Here is a 25,819-nt window from a genome sequence, read left to right on the forward strand (position 1 = left end):
TACTGTGTGCCAAAGGAGGGTCACCAAGAAAAAAATCTCCACTGCTTTCACTGAAAGCAACTTGGTCAAGCAAGGCCATGACCCATCCAGACGGCTGACACTGACAGAGGAACAGAGAGGCACTATGCATGGTTCCAAAGTAATGGCCTGGAGAGACTTAACTGACCTTAATAGATAATAAGAGGTTTATACTGATTGACACAGGTCTCACTTTAACTTGGTCTTAAACACCCAGCAGAAAAAATAACCAAAAGAGGCACAAAACAATGACATAATAATAAAGCTAGACTTCAGAAAAATTAAGACATAGCCCACCCATTAAAATCTTTTGGTTCACTCATGACACAGCCATTTCAAAAAGACAAAACTTTGGGTACTAAATAGAAGCAAAAATCATTAATTAGCTACAAGTGTGTACAGATTCTTTTCAAAAAAAATTAAAAGAAGTTATTTACAGGTAACCAATCCTAGAAACCACTGGTCTCCAGATCTCTCTTTTTAGATAAGTGTTTTTCTGATTCTGTGATAACTAATTAACTATCGTGTAGTGATAAAAAAAAACAAACCATAAAGTAAGAGTATTGGGAAAAAATCACCTGCTTGTCAGCCACAGTCAGGATAAGTTCTATACCAAGCAGCTACAAGATTTATTCCTTTTAAAATAATGTACATCCTTGTTCTCTGTTTATGATGCCTCTTCTCATTGTGCTCATATTTCCTGGATACCTACCCTTGTCTAAAAAGATCAAGCCTTTTATGTTACACTTGATCGCCTTAAGTTGTCCAGTGTCCTTGTTGAGGTTATCAGTTCTCTTTATTTTTAAATATATCTAGGAGGCTTCCAAAAACTGAGAGATACAGGAATCAAACTGTCCTGGCCTTGAATTTAAAGAAGAAGTCAGGTTCATAGTAACACTACACTCATCAGTAGGTTGGCGTCCAAAAGACATTTGCTCAGTTACATACACCTTTTATATTCCCAGAAAAAAAAAGAGGATTATAAAGATTATATAAATTGTGTTTATCACTTTTCCACTCATTCTCTAAGAGCAAGGACATGACACAGGGGCCCTTAGATCAGGAGCTATGATCTCTTCCATAACAGTCTCTTACTTCTATAACAAATGAGCCCCTAAACATCCAGCTGTCTCTGTAAAACCTATGTAAATAATAAATAAAAAATTACATGTCAAATGAAAAAAATTAAAACTCAATGGGCCAGATAGATATGCCCTCCAAGGTACTAATCAATGGTGGGGCACGTTTGGTTCCTGGAGCTCATGGCTCGCCTGGCTATTACTACTCTTGGGACCCCTCAGTAGTATCTGTTTAATTCTCTGTTTTGGACCGTGCCTGGTTCGCTGTTTTCAAAATTTCTTGCAGAAACGATTGAGGGCATTCACCAGCCAGACAGCCACAGAGTTCATCATGGCAGGGTATCAGCCAGTACGGCAAAAGGAGGAGGTCCCCACTTGCCACGGGCCTCATCAGATCCAGGTCTAGCCCCGATCTTCGCCCCTTGTCAGCAGGAAGCAGCTCCAGAAGAAGAGACCTTCGCCCAACTATCATACAACAAAAGCCTGGAATGATAGGTCTCCCACCACCTCAGCAGCTATTAAGTATAGTAGCTGCCCTCTTCCTATGGTGCCTTGCCCCTTCCCCTGTGTGACATCATGCCAAGATGGTTGCTCCCACCAAAGAACAAACCCTTCTTCCCAGCATGCCCGTGTTCCCACCTAGACAGTAACCTAATACTCGCTCACCTCCTACCACCTAGTGACATCACCGGCTCCTCCATTCCCTAGTCACTACCTCAGTCAACCCCGCCTCAGCCCCTACAAGCCCCACCCCAGTCTCTATAAAAGACTCTCCCTGCCCCAGCCATATTGCTTTTGTCTCTCCTTTGTTCAGAGACAGCCCGGCAGATCTATTCCCCTAATAAAGGCTTGTTGTGGCCTGGTCTGGTCTTGGTCTTTGGCCCTTTTACCTGACAAAGCCTTTATTAGGGGAACAGATCTGCAGCGCTGTCTCTGAACAAAGGAGAGACAAAAGCAATATGGCCGGTGCAGGGAGAGTCTTTTGTAGAGACTGGGGTGGGGTTTGTAGGGGCTGAGGTGAGATTGAGTGAGGTAGTGACTAGGGAATGGAGGAGCTGGTGACGTCACTAGGTGGTAGGAGGTGAGCGAGTATTATTAGGTTACTCTCTAGGAGGGAACAGGGGCATGCTGGGAAGAAGGGTTTGTTCTTTGGTGGGAGCAACCATCTTGGCATGACATCACACAGGGGAGGGGCCAAGGCACCATAGGAAGAGGGCAGCTAGGATACATAATAGCTGCTGAGGTAGTGGGAGACCTATCACCTGTCATAAAGAATACAAAAACAATAAAATGTTGGCAAGGATGCAGGGGTAGGTGGAGGAGTCTTTCTATACCGCTGAGGATTGTAAATTAGTACACCCACTACGGAAATCAATATAGAAGTTCTGTAGAAAATTAGAAATAGAGCTACAATTTGACCTAGATAAATCACTCCTTGGCATATAACCGTAGGAACTGAAGTCAGCATACTACAGGGATACCTGTGCACTCATATTTATTGCAGCAAAATTCACAATAGCCAATATATGGAACCAGATTAGGTGCCCACTGACAGAAGAATGGATGAAGTAAATGTGATATACATACACAATGTGCTATTATTCATCCCTAAAGAAGAACTAAATTTTATCAGTTGTAGAAAATTGGGTATATTTGGACATCATTATGTTGGGTAAAATCAGCCAGCCTCAGAAACACAAACATCACATGTTCTCCTTAATATGTGGAATGTAATATGACAAGAAAGTAGAGGGAAGACAATTATTTGACACAAGGAAGGAAATAAAGAGGAAGTAGGGGCAAGTACTGTAATGGAGGACTGATGTGATCAAATATAGTATACACATGGAAACCTATAGATAAAATTGGTGGCAAAGAAAAAATATCCCTGGAAAAATGGTGGAATATATTTTTATAATTTTAGGCTTGTGACATAATCAGTATACATGGTACAAGCTAGTGACCTTTTTATTTTATAATAATTAAATAGGGAGATACTATTTTAAGCAAAATGTAATTAAGTGCAAAAATATTTAACTGTAAGGCACATGTAAAAGAAAGCTACCAATAATAACCTGAGTAATTATACTGATAAAATTATTAAAAGTCCAAAATTAAATGATGTTAGGGTCTGTATTTGAACAGGCAGTGCTTAGCAGACATAATCATAGGCTTATAAATGTTTATTTGAAAAAAAGGTTTATTTGGCAAATAACCATAAAAATGAAAACAAAATTTTAAAAGATACTCTATTATTTTCTATTCTAAAATATAATTTGTCAAAATATTATGGTATGTACTTCTCTAAAAGTAATATAAAATTTAATTGTTTTAATCAGAAACCACAAGTAAATATGATTTAAAAATTGGAATTCTTTAAAGTGTCATGAAAATTAGAAAATATTGTAAACATTTCATATGGAGAAAATGCATCAATTTACATCATTTACTAGAAAGCTTAGTTTTATTTATTTATTTATTTAAAAAGAGACATGAGAAAGATTTATTAGAGGAAGATATGGATGCACTCAAGAGCAGAGTGTGGGTGTTCAAAGAAATGAGGCACCTTATTTAGTTTTATTAACACCCTATACAGTAAGAGCATTATAAAGAATCTACAAGGCACAATTTTTCAGAGCTCTTTATTTTGGATTAAAAGTTCTATATTTTTTGCAATCTTATTGCAGTGGTGTTCATTCTTATATAATGCTTGTTGTTAATGTTCGGGGAATGAAAATGGATCAGAGATATATGTCAGTTAACTGGAGGGGACCTGAACATGGGATCTCAGCAGCAATGATTCTTTGCTCAGTTGGATTCTCAGGACTTGGATAGGGATAGACCGAGCGTCACTGGGCCGAGGTCCAGCAGAGGGAGCCTGCGAGCTCCTGGGGAAATCTCTCCTGGAGGATCCACAAGTGCCAGCATTGTGCTTTCTGAAGGCTGGGAGCAACAGGGAGCTAGTGTCAACGTGATCTTCATCTTAACTTCACAGAGTTGTGGATTTGTGCTCCTGAATAACTATAATTTTATGACACCCTTTAAAGCTGAAATAAAAATATAAGAAATATACAGTTGTGGATTTGTGCTCTTGTGTAACTATAATTTTATGTCACCCTTTAAGGCTGAAATAAAAATATAAAAATATGAGAAATAAAATATAAGAAATAAAACATAAGAAACAAATAGTGTAATGAAAAATGATAAATAAAATAAGAGAAGGGAGAGTGGAAAGGGCCAGGCATCATTTCAAGAGGTGTCACCAAATGCAATGAAACATGAAAACCCGTCAGTGGAGCTCACCCTGGGAATTTAAGATGTTTGCACAAAGCAGAGAGCCATGCAGTCCTGACACCACTGGGGTCATTGATCTCTGCAGCCCCAAGACCTACAGGTTCTCACAGGAAATGAGGACTCATCAATTTCTTGATCTGGGGGTGCTTCGGAGACACAGGAAGGGTCTACAGTGAGAGACTTTCACTCTCAGGGTAAAGGATGCACTTGGTTTTCCAACAAGGTGATCAGTAAGGACTTATATTTGCTTTGAAAAAGAATTATCAATTTGGAAATGCAGTTGTGATGGGGATCATGTTATTAATAGATACTAGATGGGGGTTGGCAATCAGATAGAGACAGTAGACAGACAGATAGATAAAGAGAGACAGATAGAGGCTGTAGATACAGACATACATCAGTTCAGAAGAGTGGCCAAAGTCCTTGGAGGACAGCTGGTGGTCCTTAGAATAGTGTGAGAATAAACATATACAGGGACCTTTAAAATCGGATTAAATGCCTTAGTAGCCTTTGTATTTTGAGATTTAAGGGGATAATTATTATTATTATGCTCTTGCAATCATTTTGTCATATTGATCTTTACATAATATGTTCATTTCTACAAATGACAAATGAGTCTTCCCTTGGCCTAAATGAGGGGTGTGTTTACCAGACTTCTGGTGACAGAAACTTAGACACAGTGTCAAGTACTCCATTTGGCATAGCACGCCCCTGCAGAAGCCACCACAAAACAAATAAACATCAGACGCATTCATCCAGAGGAGCTGGTACCATAGATGCTGGTGTCTCCCAGCATGGGAGCTCACTTTCCTCATCACGCATACTGAAGTGTACACAAGAAGAGAATATTTACGTTGTTTTGAGAGTATACGGTGCCTATGGCTGCATTAAAATTTACAGCAATTTATCCTGTTATCACTAGTTTTGGTGCCATGACCACTACCAGTGGCCATAATTCAATTATCTTATTCTTCATCCCAGTGCTTTGTCAACTTGCCATTCTGCTATGAATTCTACTCTGAATCTGCCACTTCTGGGGCCTCTGCATTTTACCTATTTTCTGCAACAGTGTTCTTCATGACTGGCTTACAATTGACATTTTACACGATGTACACATATGTGTACATAATTTTTGAACACCAGCTCCTCTTTTTGTTCCACGTGTGGTGTTGTTGATTGAAAACAAGGCCTTGTGTATGCTAGGCAAGTGCTGTATTGCTTAGTGACACGCCCCTCTTGCTCTTCTCTTGCATTTGGGTTTTCCTGAGATTGACCATTCCTCTTGTCAAAAACATCCGAGGACTAGTTGAAATCCTTGAGGAGCAGCAAGCTGGAGATGCTGCCTCTGTTTTTTTGTGCTGCATCTGGCCCTGTACTCTTCACCTCATGATCCTTTTGTCACTTTTTCAGGCCTAGAACTGCAGAGCAGTCACTCTTGTGCCCGACCCTGGTACCCTCACCCTGACAACATTCCTGTGCACTCATCCTGTGTTTCTGATGCACCTTGAGATAAGGCTGCATAGAGATGAGCAAGAGAGGCATGTGTGAATGATGTGACATGAACGCATATATGGGTCACACAACCTACAGTCATGCTGTTGGAGCTTTGTTTTACTACATTCTCTCTGCTACAGTGTGTTGCCAGAGGCCCCAACACAATGGGACTAACTGATCATGGACCGCAGTCTTCATAACTATGTGCAAAATAAACATTTCCTCTTCTTAAGGAGACTATCTCAAATATTTTGTTATAGTAGCAGAAAGCTGACTACCATAGGCGTCTTGCTGAAAAACAAAATGTCTGGTGCTTCATTTTTGGACTTCTCATCTTCTAGAACATGATAAACGTTTATTGTTTAAAGCACCTAATATATGGCACTTTGTTATGGTAGCCTGAACTGACCGAGATGAATGGAGCATAACCCTAGGGAAGCAGGATTCTTCATCTCTTCTGCTTCCTAGAAAGTCCCAGGCATCCACAGCAGAGTCTGAAACCCAACGGGTATTCTGAACATTTGTTTGGATCATGAATGGGCATGGTAGCCCTAATTTCCTGCTCTTCTTCTTTTCTTTTTTTACATTCATGGCAATGTTTCTCAAAATTCTCTTTTTCCTAGTGAGTATCATTCAGTGTTTTCAAAAGTGAGAAAATAATTACATTTTCGAGAAAAAATTCTCACCATGGTCAAGTTCCCATCCTAGATTCGCGCTCAGTTTCATTCTCTTACTTTTTAGGGGTTTTTTTAGTAATTTCCAACTTTTACAGATACGTTTTCCCCCTATCATCTCAACTCCTCTTGTAGAGATGGTCACTGCACTTACAGGTGTGATGGTAATGATTCCATCCAGGAGATGACCTCCCAGTGCTACAGACATGTGTGTTGGGGATAAGATGCCCTGTGTACATGTGCTCTGACTCTTGTCAGGGCAACTACTGTAATGGCAGCAAAAAAAAGGTAATTAGTCCTTCTCTTTGGATAAGTCTAAGATTTAAAAACAGAAACCATACCAAGAAATTTAGGTAAAATATTACATGAAAATAAAAGGAAATGTTGGGATTACTGTGTTTGGAACACATACCATTTCTCTATTTCACCTCTATTTGGTGTTAGTTGAGCTTTTTTCTTCCTTATTACCTGACTGTATATTCTGATGTCCACAAAAATTGGCTTAAAAGCTTTGTTCTACTTATAGTTGAAGACATCTTGGATACTATTTGTTTGTTGCCAGTGGGTGCAAGCATGCACTTGGCAGCTGAGCGATATTGAAGAGTGCACACAGGTTTTCTTTTTTTGTTGTTGTTATTCTGTTCTTTTTTTTTTTTTTTTTTTGCTCAATTCAGTCTGTAAAATATTTCTGTGATCCATGGATTTTTTTTTTAGAGGGGAAGGGGTTTATTTGGCTTATGATAGATTTCTGTCCAATTTAGGGTGGCTGCTGTATATACTAGCTACCTTCCTCTTCCCAACACACCTCTACTCCCACCAAAAGACTAGAGTAAGCTAATACTTGCTCTCCTCCTAATAGCTAGTGACATCACAGCCTCCTCCAGTCCCTAGCCACTACCTCACTCAACCCCACCCCAGCTCCTAGAAGAAGCACTCCCCGTCCTGGCTATATTGCTTTTGTCTCTCCTTTGTTCAGAGGTAGCCTGGCAGATTGTCCCTACAATAAAGGCTTGTTGTGGCGTGGTCTGGTCTTGATTGTTGGCTTTTTTACCTGACAGCTAACAGTTCATAGAGGTTTCAGTCCATAATCAGCTGGCTCCAAGGCAGGGATGGCAAACAGGCCTTGCAGAAGAGAAACAACATGGCACCCACATGGAAGTAAAGGCAACAAGAGAGCGATGTTTTAAATCTTTTCACGCCTGCAGGCCCCAATGTGTGATTGTTGAGTCAAGCTGCAGAATGTTAGCTGCAGGCATCGAAACAGTTAATGAAAAGTCCAAATTTTTGTAGCCAGAATACTTACCTTTACATGTTCAATGAGACTCTCCTTGATCAATGAACAATATCGAAAGCAACCACTTAGAAGGAACTATCAAGAAGCAGTGTTTTGGTTTGGATGTTAAATAACCCCCAGTGACTCACTGCTGAAGGTCTGTCTTCAGCTTATGGCAGTAATGTAGACAGCTAAGTTAATTAGATATCTTTCAGGCAGTTAGACAGGGCCAGCCCTGGAGGAGTCAATACAAAAGACAATGGAGACATATTCACTGAAGGTCAGTATTATGAAAACAGAAAAAGTACTACACTTACATACTTCCCCTAGAGATCAATGGCAGTGGTTGATATTCTAAATAGGTATCTGCCGCAGACCAGCTGCAGTCGATGTTGATGCAGGGTAGGAAGGGGAGATGTCCTGGGCTGGCGATGAGAAAAGAAACTCCTCAAGCAATGTTCAGGTTCCCTCTGAGAAGTCTCAGGGTCTGATTTATTTTTATATCTTTAAGCAATAGCTAGGAGGCATTGGGCAGAACATGTTTACATTTTAGGTTGCCTTAGCAATTTCTACTGAAGTAAAGGTTATTTTTTGCTAAACAGAGTATATTTTTTCTAAGCTGATTCATTTCATTGAACATCATGAATACATTTAAAAAAATTACAATTGTCCCCTTATTTACCCACACCTAAGCAGAACAGAAGGTAACTTAATCAAAATCTCTATATCAGCGGGGGTACAAGCAAGATTTAATCAATTAAATGTCAAACTTGTGGTCGCCAGCTGGCCCTTGAGAAACTGCACAATGGTTAATATAGTTTTCTATTAGCTCTCTATTTTTCTATACCTCTATTCATCTTAACTAAATGTCATTTGGGTTCATAGTCCATGAACAAGAGATATTTACAGCACTTTGAGAAATATTGAGTAACTTACCTCCTTAATGCATTTACCTGTCTTAACTTTCTTTCTTTTCCCCATTTTCCACTATTTCTTACATCTAAAGTCTGTCCTTTCAATCTCTTCATAAGACCCCTTTAGTAAAAAGAATGTCAGCAATAAGAGGGGGAGTCATAGTAGTGGGAAAACAGAGCGGGTTTTAGGAGAGGTTTCTTTAGGAGTGGATGTGGCAATAGAACTAAGAGAAACAGGAATTTGGGGCTTATGAGGCAGATCAGATTTCAATACATCATTGCCAATTTGCCTCATGGAGAGTTTGTTGTTAGTCACAAACACAATGACTCCTGTGACCAGAGTAACAATTGTAAACATTATGGCAAGAAAAAATAAAACATGAGGGTGCGATGTGTTCCACCCTCCTTTTCCCCAGCTGGAACTTCGTCAAGCAGCATTGGAGGTCGGGTGGGCTTCGCCAGGTATCAATCAACTTGAGTGGGGACCAAAACCTCCCTAGCCCATTCCTCTGGGGAAATCTTTGTTCATTCCATGCTGCTCCACGTACGCTTGCTCCTTGACTAGATTCCCCATTTGATGCTCATTTAGTCAATATCACCTAAGTGACTATACTTGCTGTAATCTTATTGGTTGATAAAGAGCTTTGTCCCACCTCATACTCACCTCATCTTGTGGCTTTGCTCAATGAAACACATTTGAAAAGTGGGGTGAGCAGGCCACCCCCTTTCCTGTTCCCCTTCTGTCTCAGAGAGAAGCTATCTTTCTCTCGGTAAATTCTTCCTACCTTTAACCTCCTTTGTTTCTAGAATTCATTCTTTGATTTTAGAAAACACAAACTTGGCATTTTGGCTGTCCAGCAGGTTGGGAGTTATATTTCCCTTGTTTAGAGTATTTTGCTTATTTGTATTACTTGGTGTCGTATATCAGCACTATGAGTGGATACAGAACCTTCAGGAAGTGAGGGCTAGTCAGAGGAAGTTACTTCACTGTGGGCATACACTTGAAGGGGATATTGAAGGAAAGGGAGAGAAGGGAAGGGAAAGGAAGGGAGGGAGGAGAGGAGAGAGAGACAGAGAGAGAGATTGAGATTCTTCCTCTCTGCTTCCAAGCTGCCAAGAGGCAAACCATGTTCCTCTGTCACATGCTTCCTGCTGATGTTCTCTCTCTCTCTCTTTTTTTTTTTTTGGTACCAGGGATCAAACTTGGGACCTTGTGCTTGCGAGGCAGGCAGTGGAACCACTGAGCTAAATCCCCGCCCATGATGTTCTCTCTTGTCAGACCCAAATAGATTGAAGTGAACAATCAAGAACCAAAATCTCTGAAATCATGAGCCAAAGCAATCTTTTCCTCTTTCAAGTTGAGTTTTTCAGGTATTTCAACACAGTGATGGAAAGCTGAAGTTATTGAAGATATTCTTAGCTATAGGTTTTTTTTTGTACCAGGGATCGAACTCAGGACCTTACACTTGTGAGGCAGGTGGCAGAACCACTGTCTTAGCTATAGTTTTGATCTGGACTGTCTGTGAAAGTCTCATGCATTGAAGGCTTGATCTCCAATGCAGCATTGCTCAGAGTGTGTTTTGGTGAACTGATTGGATCAAGTGGAATCTGAACTCATTAATGTTCAGATGTTTTCATAATTGGAAGGGCTACTGGTAGGGGATGAAAACTTAGGAGGTGAGACCTAGTTGAAGGGCATGGTCCTTGGGGACATCCCCTTGGGACTAGATCTCTGCCCTCATCTTCCTTCCTTGCTGCCATGATGTAAACAGTCTCCTCTTCCACATGCTCCACCTGCCATAATGTTCTGCCTCAATTCAAGTCCAAGTAATGGAGTCCGTGGATCACAGACTAAAACTTCTGAAACCATGAGCCAAAAAAACCCTTTCCTCCTTTAACTTATTTTCCTCAGTTATTTTGTCACAGTGATGGGAAGCTGACTAACACAGTGCTCACCATAGTGAAAAATACAAAAATTATGTTTATGTAACATTGACAAGAAAACTGCAAAAGCCCTTTTGGGAAATATATTGTTAAAAAATGAGAAAGGGCAGAATATCTATATCTATCTATACCTATCTATATCCATACATTTGAAGAATGACAGAAGCTTAAAATTATGTTAATTGTCTCATTTTATCTAAGTTAAATCTACTCTTTATATTTTACACATATCTTGAGGAGTATCATACATTTATCCAGAAATTACAATGTTTTTATTCTCTTTCTTCTGTTTCAAGGACGCCTCACATCTCTTCCTTAGCCTACCTGTCATGGGCCTATGTGAGGTCTTTCTTGACCCTGATCAACAAAGTGAAACTCACAGCCAATTGTAGTGCTCAGGTTGGTATTTGAAAAGCATCGAAAATATTTTAGCTCACAGGTATGAATAAGCGTACTTTTCATTCAAGCGACTGTTACAGTATTTTGTGACCCTGGGGTGTTCTTGCTGGGTTTTTAAGGATCACTGCCACAGGGTCGGAAATCACATTCAGAGACACACCTGAAAGCTAAGTGTCAGGTAAAAGGGCCAAAGACCAAGACCAGACCAGGCCACAACAAGCCTTTATTAGGGGAATAGATCTGCCAGGCTGTCTCTGAACAAAGGAGAGACAAAAGCAATATGGCTGGGGCAGGGAGAGTCTTTTATAGAGACTGGGGTGGGGCTTGTAGGGGCTGAGGCAGGGTTGAATGAGGTAGTGACTAGGGAATGGAGGAGCCGGTGATGTCACTAGGTGGTAGGAGGTGAGCGTGGATTAGGTTACTGTCTAGGTGGGAACAGGGGCATGCTGGGAAGAAGGGTTTGTTCTTTGGTGGGAGCAACCATCTTGGCATGATGTCACACAGGGGAGGGGGCAAGTCACCATAGGAAGAGGGCAGCTACTATACTTAATAGCTGCTGAGGTGGTGGGAGACCTATCACTAAGGACTTCCCAGGAGAACAGGGAGAGGTGAGGAGAGGGTCAGGTGAAGACCCAAGAGGGAGTGGACTGAGGGAAGCTGCCTATACTAGGGGTCAGGTCGCATCCTGAATGAAAGGGCAAGAGTCTCCCGATGCTTTGCAGTGTCTTCAAGTCAGTCACGGGAGGGCAGGAAGGGGCCTTGTGGCAGGGACGAGTCTATCACACTGATGCAATCTGCTGCGTGGGAAAGCGCTAACAGCCTTTTGGGGCGATGTTGAGGCATAGAGTAATGTAAACATTTGAAATTTACAGTAAAGTGTGCTTACTTATGGCCTGAAGAGCATCTGAAACAACAAGTTCTCTAGAGCACAAGTGTGTGTCTCCGGAAAGAGTGAGACACACTTCTTCCTCCGCCTCGGGATATCCTTAACAGCCGTTCCGCCCGCCGAGTACAGGTCAGCGGAAGCTCATCCGCGCTGTGCAGGCTGGACTTCATTACCCAGAAGGCAGCGGGACGGCAGTGGGCTTTGCCAATGCCGGCACCGGAAGGGCGGGACCGATGGCCTGTGCGACAGAAAGGACTTCCGGTGTCGGTGGAGTGAGGAGGCTACGTTTCCTGGGTTCTTGGTCCCTAAGCCGAGCCCGCTGGCAAAGCCGGAAGGTGGTGACCGTGGGGCAGCTCCGCGCCGCGTGGACGGGGAGGCGCCGGCCTCGGGATGGCGGCGCGGGCGGAGGCGGCGCGGGTGAGTGGACGGCGCCCGTGCCCTCGCGAGGCCGTGTCTGCCGGGTGGGCAGGGTGGGTCGCGCCGGGGCGGATGGCGGCTTCCGGACCCTCCTGACCCGCACGCGGCCCGAACGCGTCCGTGTGGTTCCCGTTCTGCCCTGCGGGGACGCGGCTTTCAGAAAGGGTCCCGGCTGCCGCCGCCTGCTGATCCCTTGGCCCGGGAAACTAGAGGGCCCGGGCCGACGCGTGTCTCCCCGGAGCGCCGCTCCGCTTGCGGCTGCTGCCCGGCGAAGTCTGTCTCTGCACAGCTCGGGGCTGCGGTCCGGGCTGGGAGCTGCCGCTGTGCAGAGCAGTGAAAGTAGCAGTAGGCGGTGGAATTTATCGCCCGGTTTAGGATGAGTGGAGTGGAGCTGGGTTGCACCAGACCAAAGTGTGTGTTTCCAGTGCACACGAGGGATGGTGTCCAGGCCTTTGCACAGAAACCTGTGAGGCCCGGATTACTGTCTCGCAGTTACCATGATGGCTCAATATGGCCTAGAATACGGCCAGACCCGTGTTACCTGTTAGTTTCTTATCCCTCTCTCACTTTGTTTCAGAAGCCTTCCAATTTCTGTCTGGTAAAGAGGCTTTACTGTTGGTCCATCCAAAGTTGACCTAAGTATCTTTGGTCTCTGCACTGTTTCTTGTGTTCAGAACCGTTAGGGCCCTCCGAAATGGACTCGCTCATTTATTTGGTTGGTTATATAGTGTCTATTTCCAGCCCTTGCATATGAACTCGTGTTGCTACTCTGTCCCAAGACCTAGAACAGCCTACACCGATTGCTCTCAGTAATGAGTAGGTACCCCCTTCAAGGGCTCCCACCACATGTAGAATAAACCCCACCCCCAGCCTCCCAACATGGCCCACAGGCTCTACCACTTGATCTGCTTTCTGTTTTTCCTGGTACTGGGGACTGCACCCAGGGACACTGTACCACTTATGTACATCCTCTGCCTTAGCATAGCATATTGCTAAGTTACCTAAGCTGGCTTTAAACATGAAATCCTCCTGCCTCAGCCTCCTGAATAGCTGAGATTACTGGCATGTGACACCATGCCCAGCCAGTTCCTTTTGATTTGCTCTTTTAGTCACCTCTGCTTCCTCTTCCTCTGTGCCCTGGCCCACCGTGTCAGCCAAAGGGTTCTGAACTTGCCAAGGTCTCTCTGCCTTTGTGCAGCCTTTGTCCTTGCACTTCTTTTGCTGTGGGACATTGTCCTCGATCTCCTGCTCCACTCAGCCTTTCTGTGCATCAGGCCTGCTGGTTCTAGCTGAAGCATATCCCGACCCCGGCAACTTTATGACGTCTTTTTTTTTTGGTACCCGGGATCGAACTTGGGTCCTTGCGCTTGGGAGGCAGGCGGTGGAACTACTAAGCTAAATCCCCAGCCCTTTATGATGTCTTTTACCAGATGTGTAAATCCTGCATGTGTTTTGTTTTGTTTTGTTTTGTTTGTGGTGCTGGGAATTGGACCCATGGCTCTAGCGCTAATCTACATCCTTAGCCCTTTCTAAATTTTGAGACAAGTTCTGCTGTGCCTAAGTGTGGGATCCTCCTGCCTTAGCCTCCAAAGGTGCTTCTTACTAAATACAGTGGTACCTTGGATCACACACTTAGATCTTTCCACGATTCTGGAATGACTTCTGTGACCAGAATCATGGAAAGAATTAAGCTTGTGAACTGAGGCACCATTGTATGAGACTGTGGTTGACTTCTAAAGCCAAGCCATGGTTTACTGACCCTAACATGAGAATGATGATGGCATTTACTTGTGGTGTTTCTGGAAGACTAATGAAAGTTGCAGAGCACGTGACACACTTAATTACATGTTGTAGGTACTCCACTCATTGCCTTGGGAATATTTTCTCTTTAGTTCTCAGAACTACACAGTAATGTAGGAATGGTTATGATATTGATTTGGAAATTGAGACTTAGAGAAATAGTTTGACATTTTCATGGTCAAGCAACTGGCAAATATGAGATGTAAGAGGACTGATTCTGGCCTCAGTGCTGGGGCCCCTTATTTGCATTACCATGGCATGCACAGCCTTCAGCCTGAGGCTGGTACACTGTGAACACCAGAAGTTCAGCTGCTGCTGCTATCATGGTGAGAATTAGCAAAGTTGTTTCCCTTTCTTTCTTTGTATCTCAGAGCACTCAAGCTGTGCCTGCCACAGTCTTCACCGATTGCCATTTTGTGTGTTCTCTTTAGTGGCTTTCCCATGGGAAGCTTTTCTCCTGCCCATAGTTGCCTTATGTCTAAAGACCACATCTACCTCCCCATTGAACCCAACACAGAACTCGGCCCTCAGGAGCCCTCAGTGATTCAGGCCTCTGGACCTTCACCAGAGCCTGAATGACAGGCCCTGATCCTATCCAGACACACAAGGTCCATGGCAGTGCTTCTGTTTGACTTTCTAGGTCTTGGTGACCTTCAGTGACGTGGCTGTTACCTTCACCCCGGAGGAGTGGAGACAGCTGGACTTGGCCCAGAGGACTCTGTATCAGGAGGTGATGCTGGAGACCTGTGCAATTCTGGTCTCACTAGGTAACCACTCACCTCTCACCCCTGGAGACCCCGCCTCCTTGATTCATGGGTGGGCAAGAAGGTCTCAAGAGCTCTCTTGCTTCCTCCCCTCAGCTCTTGTGGCTTTCTGGTCCCACCTCCTGCTGCCTGGTCTCCCTGTGTCTGCATCAGATACATGAAGTTTAAACACAAACCCCCACTCTCCTGCCCAGGACACTGTGGAGGAGTCAGCTGTCCTCACTGCCTGCTCATGGCTGTGGGTTATGAGGTGTTTTAAGAGAAGGTGTAAGTCAGCCCTCTGGGCATCACCACACATATCTTCCTAGCAACACCATCTTGGTGCAAAGGCCACGGACACTTTCATAATCACTGCTTGTTTCCTGAGGCTGGACCTCAGCCCTCTACCAGTTGAGGAGGTTAATGTCCTCAAAACAGCATGTGTGGGGTTGGGGATTTAGCTCAGCGGTTCTGCCATCTGCCTTGCAAGCACAAGGTCCTGAGTTCGATCCCCAGTACCAAGAAAACGCCCCCAAAAAACAGCATGTGTGGAGACAGCTGATGCTTCTACCTTCGTGTCCAGCCTTCTGTTTAATGTCATGGAAACATCTCAGATTGGTGCTGAGTCTTCTCTCATCCACCCAGCTGTGGTTAATTTCTCCTCTTGACACAGAAGATGGCATCCAGCTCTCAGCCCTGAGCAGGCTACCCATGATCACTGGGACTGAATGACATTTTTATTTCATTGTTGGGTTCTGTTGTTGACTTTTCATTTACCAGAGTGAAACAGAGTTCCCTTTCAGAATAAAATATTTCAGAAAAGTGAGTCAGGTTAAAGAGAAGCCATTAGAAATATTGGCATGCTGCATGCTACACATATCCATCACTCTGAGTTCAGATAAGATGTCAATCCTTAGATGATAATTCCAGTGAATATCAGAGAGGAAACAGGAGAATTTAAAGAATAAATATCCAGGGGATCATAACCCATCAGGGTGCTTCAGGGAAGGCATATCAGGAAATGACAGTGGGGCTGAGATGTGAATGCTGAGTAGGACGTGGCCAAGTGAGAGGAAGTGGAGAAGTGTGCCAGGTGGGGAAAGCCCTGATGTGACAGGGAACCCAGGTCCTGGTGGACTTGAAGGACCAACAGCTTGACTTTTTCCAAATCCCAAAGCCCAGAGCCAGGCATGTAGCTCCCTTTGGAGAACATTGCTGAGACGTGTTGGTGAGTTGTAAACGAGAGCCTGACAGTTATTTCTGTAAGTCTTGTGTTTCCAGATAGGGCTCTCCTATTTTTAATTGATGGAGATCAAACTTGGAAGGACATTTGCTTCTCCCTAAGGAGATACCTCAAAGTGTGGCTGGCTCAGGCTTCCTGTATACAGCAGCCCTGTGGTGTCATCAAAGACTTTGAGTTTTCTGTTTCTCTCTTGGCAGAGCCACCACTGTTGTCTGCAGGTCCATTCCCTCAGGGACAACAGGCCCCTGGGTCCAGCCTTCTCTCCCACATTGGAATAAAGGTTCCTCTTTACCATGAAAATACGGCTGAGGTGACCTGCCTGTCTCATGCTACTGATGGCCAGGGATGCCATTCACCAATTTATTTCAAGCAGAGAGTTTTCTCTGGGCACCAGAATTTTTCAAAAGTGTTGATGCCCAAACCTCATCCCATGAAAGTTTGTTAAATTGCTTAGAGTTTGGAATGCAGCTTTTTCAGGAGACTGAAGCACAGGTATTTGAGAATCAGTGACTTTGATGAATCCAAAGACACATCTGGATGGAGTCCTCACCCTTGCTGTGTCCCCTGGCTGTTTGTGAAAGTGGTGTGCAGATGAATGGTGTTGGGTTTCAGAGATGGAGGTCAAGGCCAGTGGGGTTGTGTAGATAGCACTGCCCTCTTCAGCAGCTGAATTTCCAGGTTTAGTCATGTCGAGCTAGGATTTCAACATTTGTATTTTGGAGGGACACAGTTCAGTCACAGAAGTGCCCTTGGGTTTCAGGTCTCAGAGGAATGTTTTGCTTTCTCGTGGTCTGGCTCCTCTCATGATGTCCCAGACAAGGTGGAGACTTCATTCTTCTCATCCAGTTACCCGTTTCCTGCTTCCTTTGCCATCAACAGGGCACCAGGTTCCTAAACCAGAGTTGATCTACCTGCCAGAACACGGACAGGAGCTGTGGACAGTGAAGAAAGGCCTCTTGCCTAGCACCTATGCAGGTAGGCAACCACAACCTTGTCAGGTGATGTCATGGCATCTTCAGCCTGACAGGACCATGGTCCCTGGACTACTGTGTGGTACTTATTTTCATGACCTCATGACCTCAAACAACCTCTGGTTGTTTCTTGCTGCAGGCCAAACCTGAAGATGGCCCTTCATCTCTTCTCTGCTCCTTTTCTCCTCCCTGCTCCTTTTCTCCCCCATAGATTAGAGAGTCAAACAGTCTGTTTGACTCCTATTGTAGACCCTGGATGGCACAGCCCCAGGAGACAGAGACATTGTGTATCCTCCCCTGTTCCCCTCCTGTGCATGCCCAATCAAGAAACAATTGTGCTATGTCCTGCCTTGGCCATGTAGGCCCTGTAGCACTATTTGCCCCACCTTCTCTTCCTGTTTGCCTTCCACTACAAATAAAGAGCTGGTGGTGCTCCAGGTGGCCATTAGCTCCTGACAAGCTATGGTTCCACCTGGTCCCAGCTTTCAAGCATAATCTTGGTATGTATCCTTCTTTCTTGGTTTCTTCATCTTTTCTTCATCTCTCACTGCTCTCCTTGGCTTCGGACCCTATGCTGTGTGGGTTGCTGGCAATTTCTAACCCACCTCAAGGTCCGGTGTGCTTCAGCAGGTAAGCTCTGAACCACAAAGTTACTCTGAGATCCAGTGCCTTCACCTGTGATGAGGCAGCTTTCGATTGCTCTGCACATGATCCAGTAGCTGAAGGCAACCGATAGAGGAGCAGGACATGCACATATGTCCCTTGTATGTATTCTGGACAAGAAATAGGCATTTGGCCACACCTGCATCCTTATGACTTAGAAATGTGGTTTAGCTCTGTGGCCAAGGAGAACAGTAAAAGCATTGGTTTACATCACGCAGGCTGCTATACTCAAAAAATCAGAGTGGAAGTAACTCTGTCATTGAGTTGTTTGTGGATATAATGAGATCCTGTGAGTTACTACTTAAGTCAGTGGCTGACCCATAGTATCAACAGAAGTCACCTATTAGTATTATGTTTAATAGTATTAGTCATGAGTAAAAGTAATGACATACTTTTCCTTCTGGACTCGAAGAAAAAGGTACCTAGCCTCATTAAACAAAGTCAATACACAGAAATCAGTCATGTTCTTCCACTTCAATAATGAACCCAGTGAGAAAAATCAGGAAAACAATTACATTCATAGTAACTTCAAAAAAATTAAATGCCTAGGAATCAGCCTAACCAATGTGGTAAAATACCTCTATAATGAACATTATAGAACCCTAAAGAATGAAATGGAAGAGGACAGTAGAAAATGGAAAGACATCCTTTGTTCCTGGATAGGCAGAATTAATATTGTTAGAGGTTATACAGTTACACTTTTATTCTTGAACTCTTTTTAACCATTCATCTCTGTTGTATACTTGTGGCCTCCCTTTTTAACCCCCATGGGAGGGATCTTACCTCTAACCTTGACCAGTCTCTCGCGCAGCTACATTAGACTTTCTGTGTTTTCAGGGAACCTGTTTCTTAACTTCTGCATTGTCTGTACCTTCATCCTCTATACTCACCATAAAAATGTGTGTATGTTGCTTACATTTGGGGAAAAGAGGCACAAATTGCTTTTTGATATACAATAGAGGAATAGGTAGTGTACATATAAAGGCAAGATCCTTGAAGGACTTCTAACTCATGTTTGAAAGATGTATATACTTGTATATTTTTTGTCTTAAATTCTTAAATTTATTTAAAAAAAAACCCTGAGGAATAAGTGCTGTGCACAGATCTTATGGTTCAGATTAAATTTTTGGCTGAGGTGTAAACTGCAGTGTTCTCCATCTGGGTCAAACTTGAGAATACATCTGTCTCCTCAGAAGGCTTGTGTTGTGCCCTTGTCAGGAGCTCCTACACTGGTACACTAGTGAAAATCATGATTTGGTTTTGACTGGTTGTGAATGAATAGAATTGGAACCCCAAGGTACACAATACAAAGAATACATAGAATACATTTTTGTATTCTTTTCATCATCAAGTGTTCATCAGCAGGGTTCGTCTTGTATCCTGTAGCATTGTGTGCAAGGACAGAATGAATTCACTGTTCTCCCATTGATGGCCATGTGTTTTATTTACTTTGTGTGGATATTAAGAGGAATCCTGCTATAAAAGTTGTTTTCATCATATTCACTGGATGTAACACACGTTTCTTTTGTGTGTTAGTGTATACCCAGGGGAGGAGAGGGTCAGTCATGGAATGGCTTGGTCTGTGCTCAGCTGTTAAGTCAAGCTGCCACATACTGGTCCAGGGTGGTGGCCCCATTTCCTGTCCTCATTAAGCAGCTGTATGACTGCCATTGCACTGAGTCCTCCTAAAAATGGAGAATGCCCACATTACTCTTTCAGGCACAGTAGTTGGAGTCTTCAGACCACAAATGTGAAATTGGCAACAGTGAGAATGAGCAGGAGTGGGCTCAAGCAAGCATGGATGTCACATCAGGAGCTACGTGGTTCATAGCCACTTCCTCATTTAGCTCTTAGTGCAGGCTGAGAAATGGAGCACCCACAGCTCTTAGACGAGGATATTGGACTTCATAGAGAAAGGAGTCCATCCAGTAACAGCCAGCTTGGCAGAGGCAGGTCTTGAACCATGTCTTCCTTTCCCTCTAGTGCCTTGACCTCACTCTACCCACCTTGCTGCTATTGTTGCCTGAGGATGCAGCAGCAGTGATACTGGTCTTCATTTTTTGTGCCGTTTATTCTTTCTTCATTCTCTTCTACCAATTCCTTCAGTGTTTGCTTCCCCAGGCAGCTGTGCCCTTTGCTTCTAAGTCTCAGCCCCTCTCCGAGGGTAAATCTCCCCATGCTTACTCCCTCACTTTACCACAGTGCCTTTGTCCCCATCTGGCAAACACTCTGGTTTCTCAGTTATGTCCCAGTTCCATCTCTTAGGACACTCCTCTGGGAAGCCTTTCATGATCGACCTATTCTCTCTGTCTCTGTCTCTGCCTCTCTTTTCCCAATCTTATTATATGCCACTTTCCCATACTTTCACGACACCAATCGACATCAGTTCTTAGACCAAATGCCCTCTGGACAATGTCATCGAAATTCTATCCTCCCTTCCTATCTGTGGACTGCAGAGATGCAGTCTCCACTCCTGATTCTCTGTTCCCTTGTCCAGCATGGTGTCTTGATTTTCCCTTTACTGGTTTCATGGCGGCAAGGACTCTTGGAGGATTAATTGGAACCTAGGATACAGAGATGTGAAGACACAGGAAGTACAGTATCAGAGGTTTTGTTCCCATCTTTATTTCTCACTGAAATGTTTGTTTTGATAATTCTGCATTGCATCACCAACAGTTTCCTCTTTGTGTATTGGATTGCCTTTCAGATGACAGAGCACAACTTCAGACCAGAATGCCAACCACCTGTTTCCCAGTTAAATCTGAGGGAATCTTGCTCCGGGGAAGGCTGACTCAGGAAGGGATTTTGAAAAGGCAAAAAAGCTGTCCTAAGGAGACCTGTCCTGTGAGCACATGTCCTGAAGATGATGGTTTGGAAACAGATGGTGGTTTGCACCCCAGGGTGTTACAGGAGCAAACCCGTCCAGATGTTCTCTGTGTACATCCAGATGACTCTCAGCGACCTGGGAAAGACACCTCAGTTCTTGCAGGGACGAACCCATACAGATGCAAGCAGTGTGGGAAAGGTTTTAGCAGGAAGTGGTATCTTGTTCGACATCAGTGGGTTCATACCGGTCTGAAGCCCTATGTGTGCAGTGCATGTGGGAAAGCCTTCAGTCAGAACTCAACCCTCATTCGTCACTACTTCATTCACACTGGGGAGAAGCCATACACATGTGTCGAGTGTGGGAAGGCCTTCAAACGCAGGGCATACCTGAAACAGCACCATCCTGTCCACACTGGGGAGAAGCCCTATGAGTGTGTGCAGTGTGGGAAGGCCTTCACCCACCGCTCTACATTTATTCGCCATAGTAGGACACACACTGGAGAAAAACCCTTTGAGTGCAAAGAATGTGAGAAAACCTTCACCAGTAAAGCACACCTGATTCAACACTATCTTGTTCACACTGGAGAGAAGCCCTACAAGTGCATGGACTGTGGGAAGGCCTTCCGGTGCAGTGCGGAACTGGTGCAGCACCAGCGGGTCCACACTGGGGAGAAGCCCTATGAGTGTGCCCAGTGCGGAAAGGCCTTCCACCGCAGCATGTACCTGGTCCAGCACTTGGTCATCCACACTGGGGAGATGCCCTACAAGTGCATTGAGTGTGGCAAGGCTTTCAAACGCCGGTCACACCTCCTGCAGCACCAGCGGGTCCACTCTTGAGGGAAACTTTGCAGTGCAGTGCATGAGGGTTGTTCATCACATGCTACTTGTCTTTTGTCTTTGCTAGTGGGGCCCACATGGAAGGAAAACCCTTGGAGTGTAAGGAATGGTGGGAAGCATCACTTTTATTTCCATATTCTTTGGTCACTTCCACTAAACTTATGAGCAGTGACATCGGAGAAGAGCCCTGTGAGTGTTGTAAATGTAAGAAAACATCCATTTCTGCTCAGTCTTAGGCATCATGGAAGGTTTCAGGTCAGAAATGAGGGGAGGCTTTGTACCAAGGCATCAACCTCAGAGAACTCAGGCTGAGGAAGACACTGAACCATCTGCTTATGACTCTCCACCAGAAGGAAGACCTTACTTCCATCCTAGAATCCCTAGTGTAGGATTTCTGCATAATTGTCGCTACGAGAAACCTTTATGACAGTGGATCACTCACATGTCCTGGAAAGCATTGTGTTGGAATCCAACTCTCTTTGGAATTTGGCCTGTGGAGTCACAGAAGGCCTCAGCCTGCCAGTCTCCACGGTTAACATGGGAAGCTGTCTCAGCATCATTTAGAAAGACATAAGAGCGAACAAAGAGTGGGAGGAAAAGGTATTCTGTTACATCTCATTCAGACTTCATTGCCAAGCCTTTCACAGTTTTCTTCAGTTTTACTTTTGGTGGGATGTCTGAGACGTTAATTTTTATGCATGACCACAGTCCTGTGTCAGGAGAGTGGTATTGTGGCAGCCCATCATTGTTCCAGACATGACACGTGAGGAAGGCAGTACTTTCTGAGAGGTGAAGGGTTGAGTGATGAGTGCTTGAACTTAGGAGAAATTTGGGTACCACTTTAAAATGTGCACTGCATAACACTGTGCAAGGGTTTGCTTTTTTTTTTTTTTCTTAAAGGTTTGTTTTGGAAGACTAGATGGGAAGAATGAGGCGTAATTGGCTTCTTTGGTTAGCACAAGAAGAAAGTGGGCATGCAAGCATACTAACATGCTGCAGGGAAAAGTAAAAACACCTGAGGTTAAATTTACATGGGGAAGTACTATGGAGGGTGGGAGAAAGATGAATCCTGTGGAGCTCTAATTGCTTGTGCCTGTGTCTAAATGAATAAAGCGAAGATATGCCAGACATTTGGAGCTCTATGTTGGAGGGAGCCATGACCCCCTTTGTCCCCCAGATTTTAACCTGTTTCTGTGTCTTTATTTTTCATCCTTGTCACCACTTGGTCAGGTTCAGGCTGGTTCCTACAGGGTTTTTTTTTTGTTTTTAATAAACCCATTCATGTGATTTTAACTAGCACTCAGTTTTCAGCCTGCCCTATCTGCCCCAGTGTCTTTTGCCCCAGTTCCCACTGGTCATACCCACTGCAAATCCCTGTGATTGTCACTGTCTCATAGATCCCTCATTGCCTAGCTCTGGGTCTCCAACTAGGTCCAAGTCCTTGTTCCTCTGTCTTTAAGGCTCCTGGTCCTAACTCAGTCACCATCCTCTGAGTGATCCTTTGGTTTGCGCTTTCCTTACTCACCTGCTCAGGATAATATGTCTCGAAAATATCTTGCTTGCTGGGCTCCTCTCCATTGGAGGGGAGTTAGGACAAGTGGGCATTGGGTGGTCGTTGAGCACCAGCCATGATATGTATAGATTGGTGGGGGCCAAACTACACGCCCCAGTCATGAGACAGAGGTTGATGTAATCTGTAATCCCTTAACTCCTGAGATCCAGAGGCAAGATAGGTCTGCTGAGGACAGCACGAAGAAAGCAAGTACCCAGATATGGGGAAGGATCTTAACTTGTGCCTTTTGTGATGCTAAACCTGTTCCTCATTCTACCTTATGCTTACTGCAGTTACTGTTCCAAGAAGAGTACACTACCCCAGCCCTACACTTCTCACTGGCTAATAAAAGTGGGCCAGCCGAAGAGGTCTTGCCTTTTGCCCAGTCTAAGGCACTGATCTCCCAGTCCCCCCCGTACTTGCAGATTTGTCACTGTTCCCCCGAGGGTAACTGAGGGCCTGACCAATGCTTGGTAGACAGTGGTTGCCAGGCTGGGCATGAGCTGAAGCCTGGAAGCTCCTGCTGTACTTGGAAATCTGAACTTTTCCCAAGGTTTCATGTTCACAGGACCTGAGCTGTGTGTGGTACTGGGATTGAGAAGTGGCCCTGTTACTCTAAACACCTTGGTTACTGGATTTTATCTTGTGGGCTTCTCCTTCAAGTTGTCTTCCTTCTCCTAAGTTGTCTCCTTCAAGTATGTCTTCCCTTCCTATCTGGGCCTTGGTGAGCATCTTTCAAGTGTCACACGAATGCTACTTCTACCCTACCATCAAGATTTTTAAAAACACCAAAGAATCTGTTAGGGTAAACTGAGGCACAACTGAGCTCACTGGAGCAGGCAAGAAATGAAGTAACAAGCAAGATTTTATTTCCAGCCTGGGTGCAGGCGAGTCAGGGGTGATAAGACCCTTAACCTTGGGGGTTTGGGCAAGGGGAAATTTTATAGGAGAGTTTGGTAGGGGAGGGGTAGCACCATGAAGAGTGGGAGTTTTGTCTTGGAGTGAGGAAGTCTGGTGGTCTCCAGGGGTATCTGAACCTACAGGTGTTGCTGCGTGGGGCTGGCTGTTTATCTTGAACCTGGGCCTTGGCTTCCTGTTATCTTTTGCACCTTGCAGGATGTGTAACAGGATTTCCCTGGGAAGTTTTTCTCTTCTGCCTGGGCAGAATCAGTTGAGAGCTACCAGCAACAGACTTTTGACCTCCAAATGTGTCTGCACTGTAGCCCACACATACCCCACTGTCCTGATACAGGTAGGAAACAGTGGCAGCATGTGCCATGGTTCCTCAGGAAATACTTTTCCCGTGTATGTGGAGATACCTTTGTTTCCAAACCTGGAGAGAGCATAAATATACTACACAGAGCACTTGTGCTGGGACTCCTGATCCTTCCCTTGATGCACAGTCCACTCATTCCAACTGTCACTGCAGCTATAGTGTCCAAACAGGGAGTTGAAATAATGAGGAAAACATTTGTGAAATGTGGATATACTGAAAGTTATTAGTGAAGATTACATTATTATTAGTTAAAGGAGCAGCTCAGGGAAAACCTGTCTGTAGCATTCATCAAATGTCATATTCTCAGTGAAATAAACACAGAATGAAGCTGGGCACATAGCTGTGGTAGAACTTGGCAAGCTTCAAATTTTTGTGTCTGAAGTGTGGTTGTTTCCTTCTAGAAAGAATACCTACTTTGTAAATCACCCAAGAGGCTATTAGAAAGACTTCCCAGAATGGAAAAAATAAAAAAGGAAGGGGGATCTGTTACGGTTGTCCCCAAATCTAACATGTTCAATGAGCGACTAGTAGATTTTAGGCATCGTTGTCGGTGCCTGGGAGATGTTGGGAAATGCTCATGCCTCATGGAGCTCATGGTCTACTCAAGGAGAAGAGGGAACAGACAAGTACTAAGTTACATAAAATTTTATAATATGGCAGGCACAATGGAAAGAAGGAAAGGAGATGAGTGTGCTGAGAAAATGGGGAGATCATTCATAGCAGTCTTCCTAAATAAGAGAAGTCAAGCCAACATGAGGACATGAGACCCTGAGCCATGTGGGCATTTCTGAGAATAATTTTCAGGGTGCAAGACATGCCCATTACAAGGTTCAAAGGGCAGAGCTGTCCTGTTCTGTAAGCCTGATAAAAACAGGGAGAGGCAAAATGCAGACTCTTGAGAGCTGTGGAAAAGCCAGACCACGAGGTGGCACGCACTGGTGAATGTTTTCCATTTTACAGCAAGGGCATCCTGTTGTAGATATTAAAACAGTGGTGACACAGGACTAAGAACACCATTGGTGAACCACATTGTCCCCATGTAGAAAATGGACTGTGGAGGGCTAATGGAAGCAAGATGCTCTCTTGAAGACAGCGCAGAAACTCCTCTGGGAGGGAGAGTGGTTCTGACTAGATATTTACTGTGGAGGTGATGGTTGTGCTCTGTGATAGTTTGAAAGAAGAGCCAAACAAATTTCATGTTGGGTTGGATAGAGAAGGGGGGTGGCACTGAATAGGATGACACTCCCACATGTGCCCAAGACATTGAAGAGCTACTGAACTGACAGGGAAACAGTCACAGGCCCTTATTGTGGTCACACCAAGAGGGAAACAAGTCTGGTTGATCTTTTTGGTCAGTGCTCTCTCTGTCCCTTGGGTTTATACAGAAAGAGTGCTGGACTGGATTCAGTAGCCCCTCACTTCCCCATGCTTCTCAGGCCTAGAAGGATCACAAAACAGTAATTTCAAAACAGCTCACCATGGGGTGCTTCTTTAGGGCTCATGGTGTGTGCTGTGC

At 44.4% G+C, this 25,819-nt stretch overlaps 1 protein-coding gene and 1 long non-coding RNA gene across 2 annotated transcripts; one reads left to right on the plus strand and one right to left on the minus strand.

Moving 5' to 3' along the window:
* Window positions 1-3,722: 3,722 nt before the first annotated feature.
* On the minus strand, window positions 3,723-8,396 carry LOC147821308 (uncharacterized). The gene is made up of 2 exons (XR_015447267.1): window positions 8,150-8,396; window positions 3,723-4,144 (listed from the first exon to the last, which is right to left on the minus strand). It is a non-coding gene; the product is annotated as an uncharacterized LOC147821308 (long non-coding RNA).
* A 3,773-nt stretch (window positions 8,397-12,169) lies between these two features.
* Znf550 (zinc finger protein 550) lies at window positions 12,170-22,774 on the plus strand. Its single transcript, XM_004866575.3, has 4 exons — window positions 12,170-12,392; window positions 14,833-14,959; window positions 17,058-17,153; window positions 20,520-22,774. Exons 1-4 carry the CDS (start codon window positions 12,366-12,368, stop codon window positions 21,473-21,475), a joined length of 1,206 nt encoding a protein of 401 aa, XP_004866632.1. The 5' UTR covers window positions 12,170-12,365; the 3' UTR covers window positions 21,476-22,774.
* The last annotated feature ends 3,045 nt before the right edge of the window (window positions 22,775-25,819 follow it).

The sequence above is a fragment of the Heterocephalus glaber genome, unplaced genomic scaffold (genome assembly GCF_053883595.1).
Source record: "Heterocephalus glaber isolate CG9 unplaced genomic scaffold, H.glaber_assembly_v1.0 deba00001745, whole genome shotgun sequence".
NCBI classification, from domain to species: Eukaryota; Metazoa; Chordata; class Mammalia; order Rodentia; family Bathyergidae; genus Heterocephalus; species Heterocephalus glaber.

Coding starts and splice junctions, on each gene's coding strand:
- Znf550 (XM_004866575.3), top strand. CDS start 12,366: ATGGCGGCGCGGGCGGAGGCGGCGCGG. Junction 14,960..17,057: donor TGCAATTCTGGTCTCACTAG/GTAACCACTCAC, acceptor TGCCATCAACAG/GGCACCAGGTTCCTAAACCA. Junction 17,154..20,519: donor CTTGCCTAGCACCTATGCAG/GTAGGCAACCAC, acceptor ATTGCCTTTCAG/ATGACAGAGCACAACTTCAG.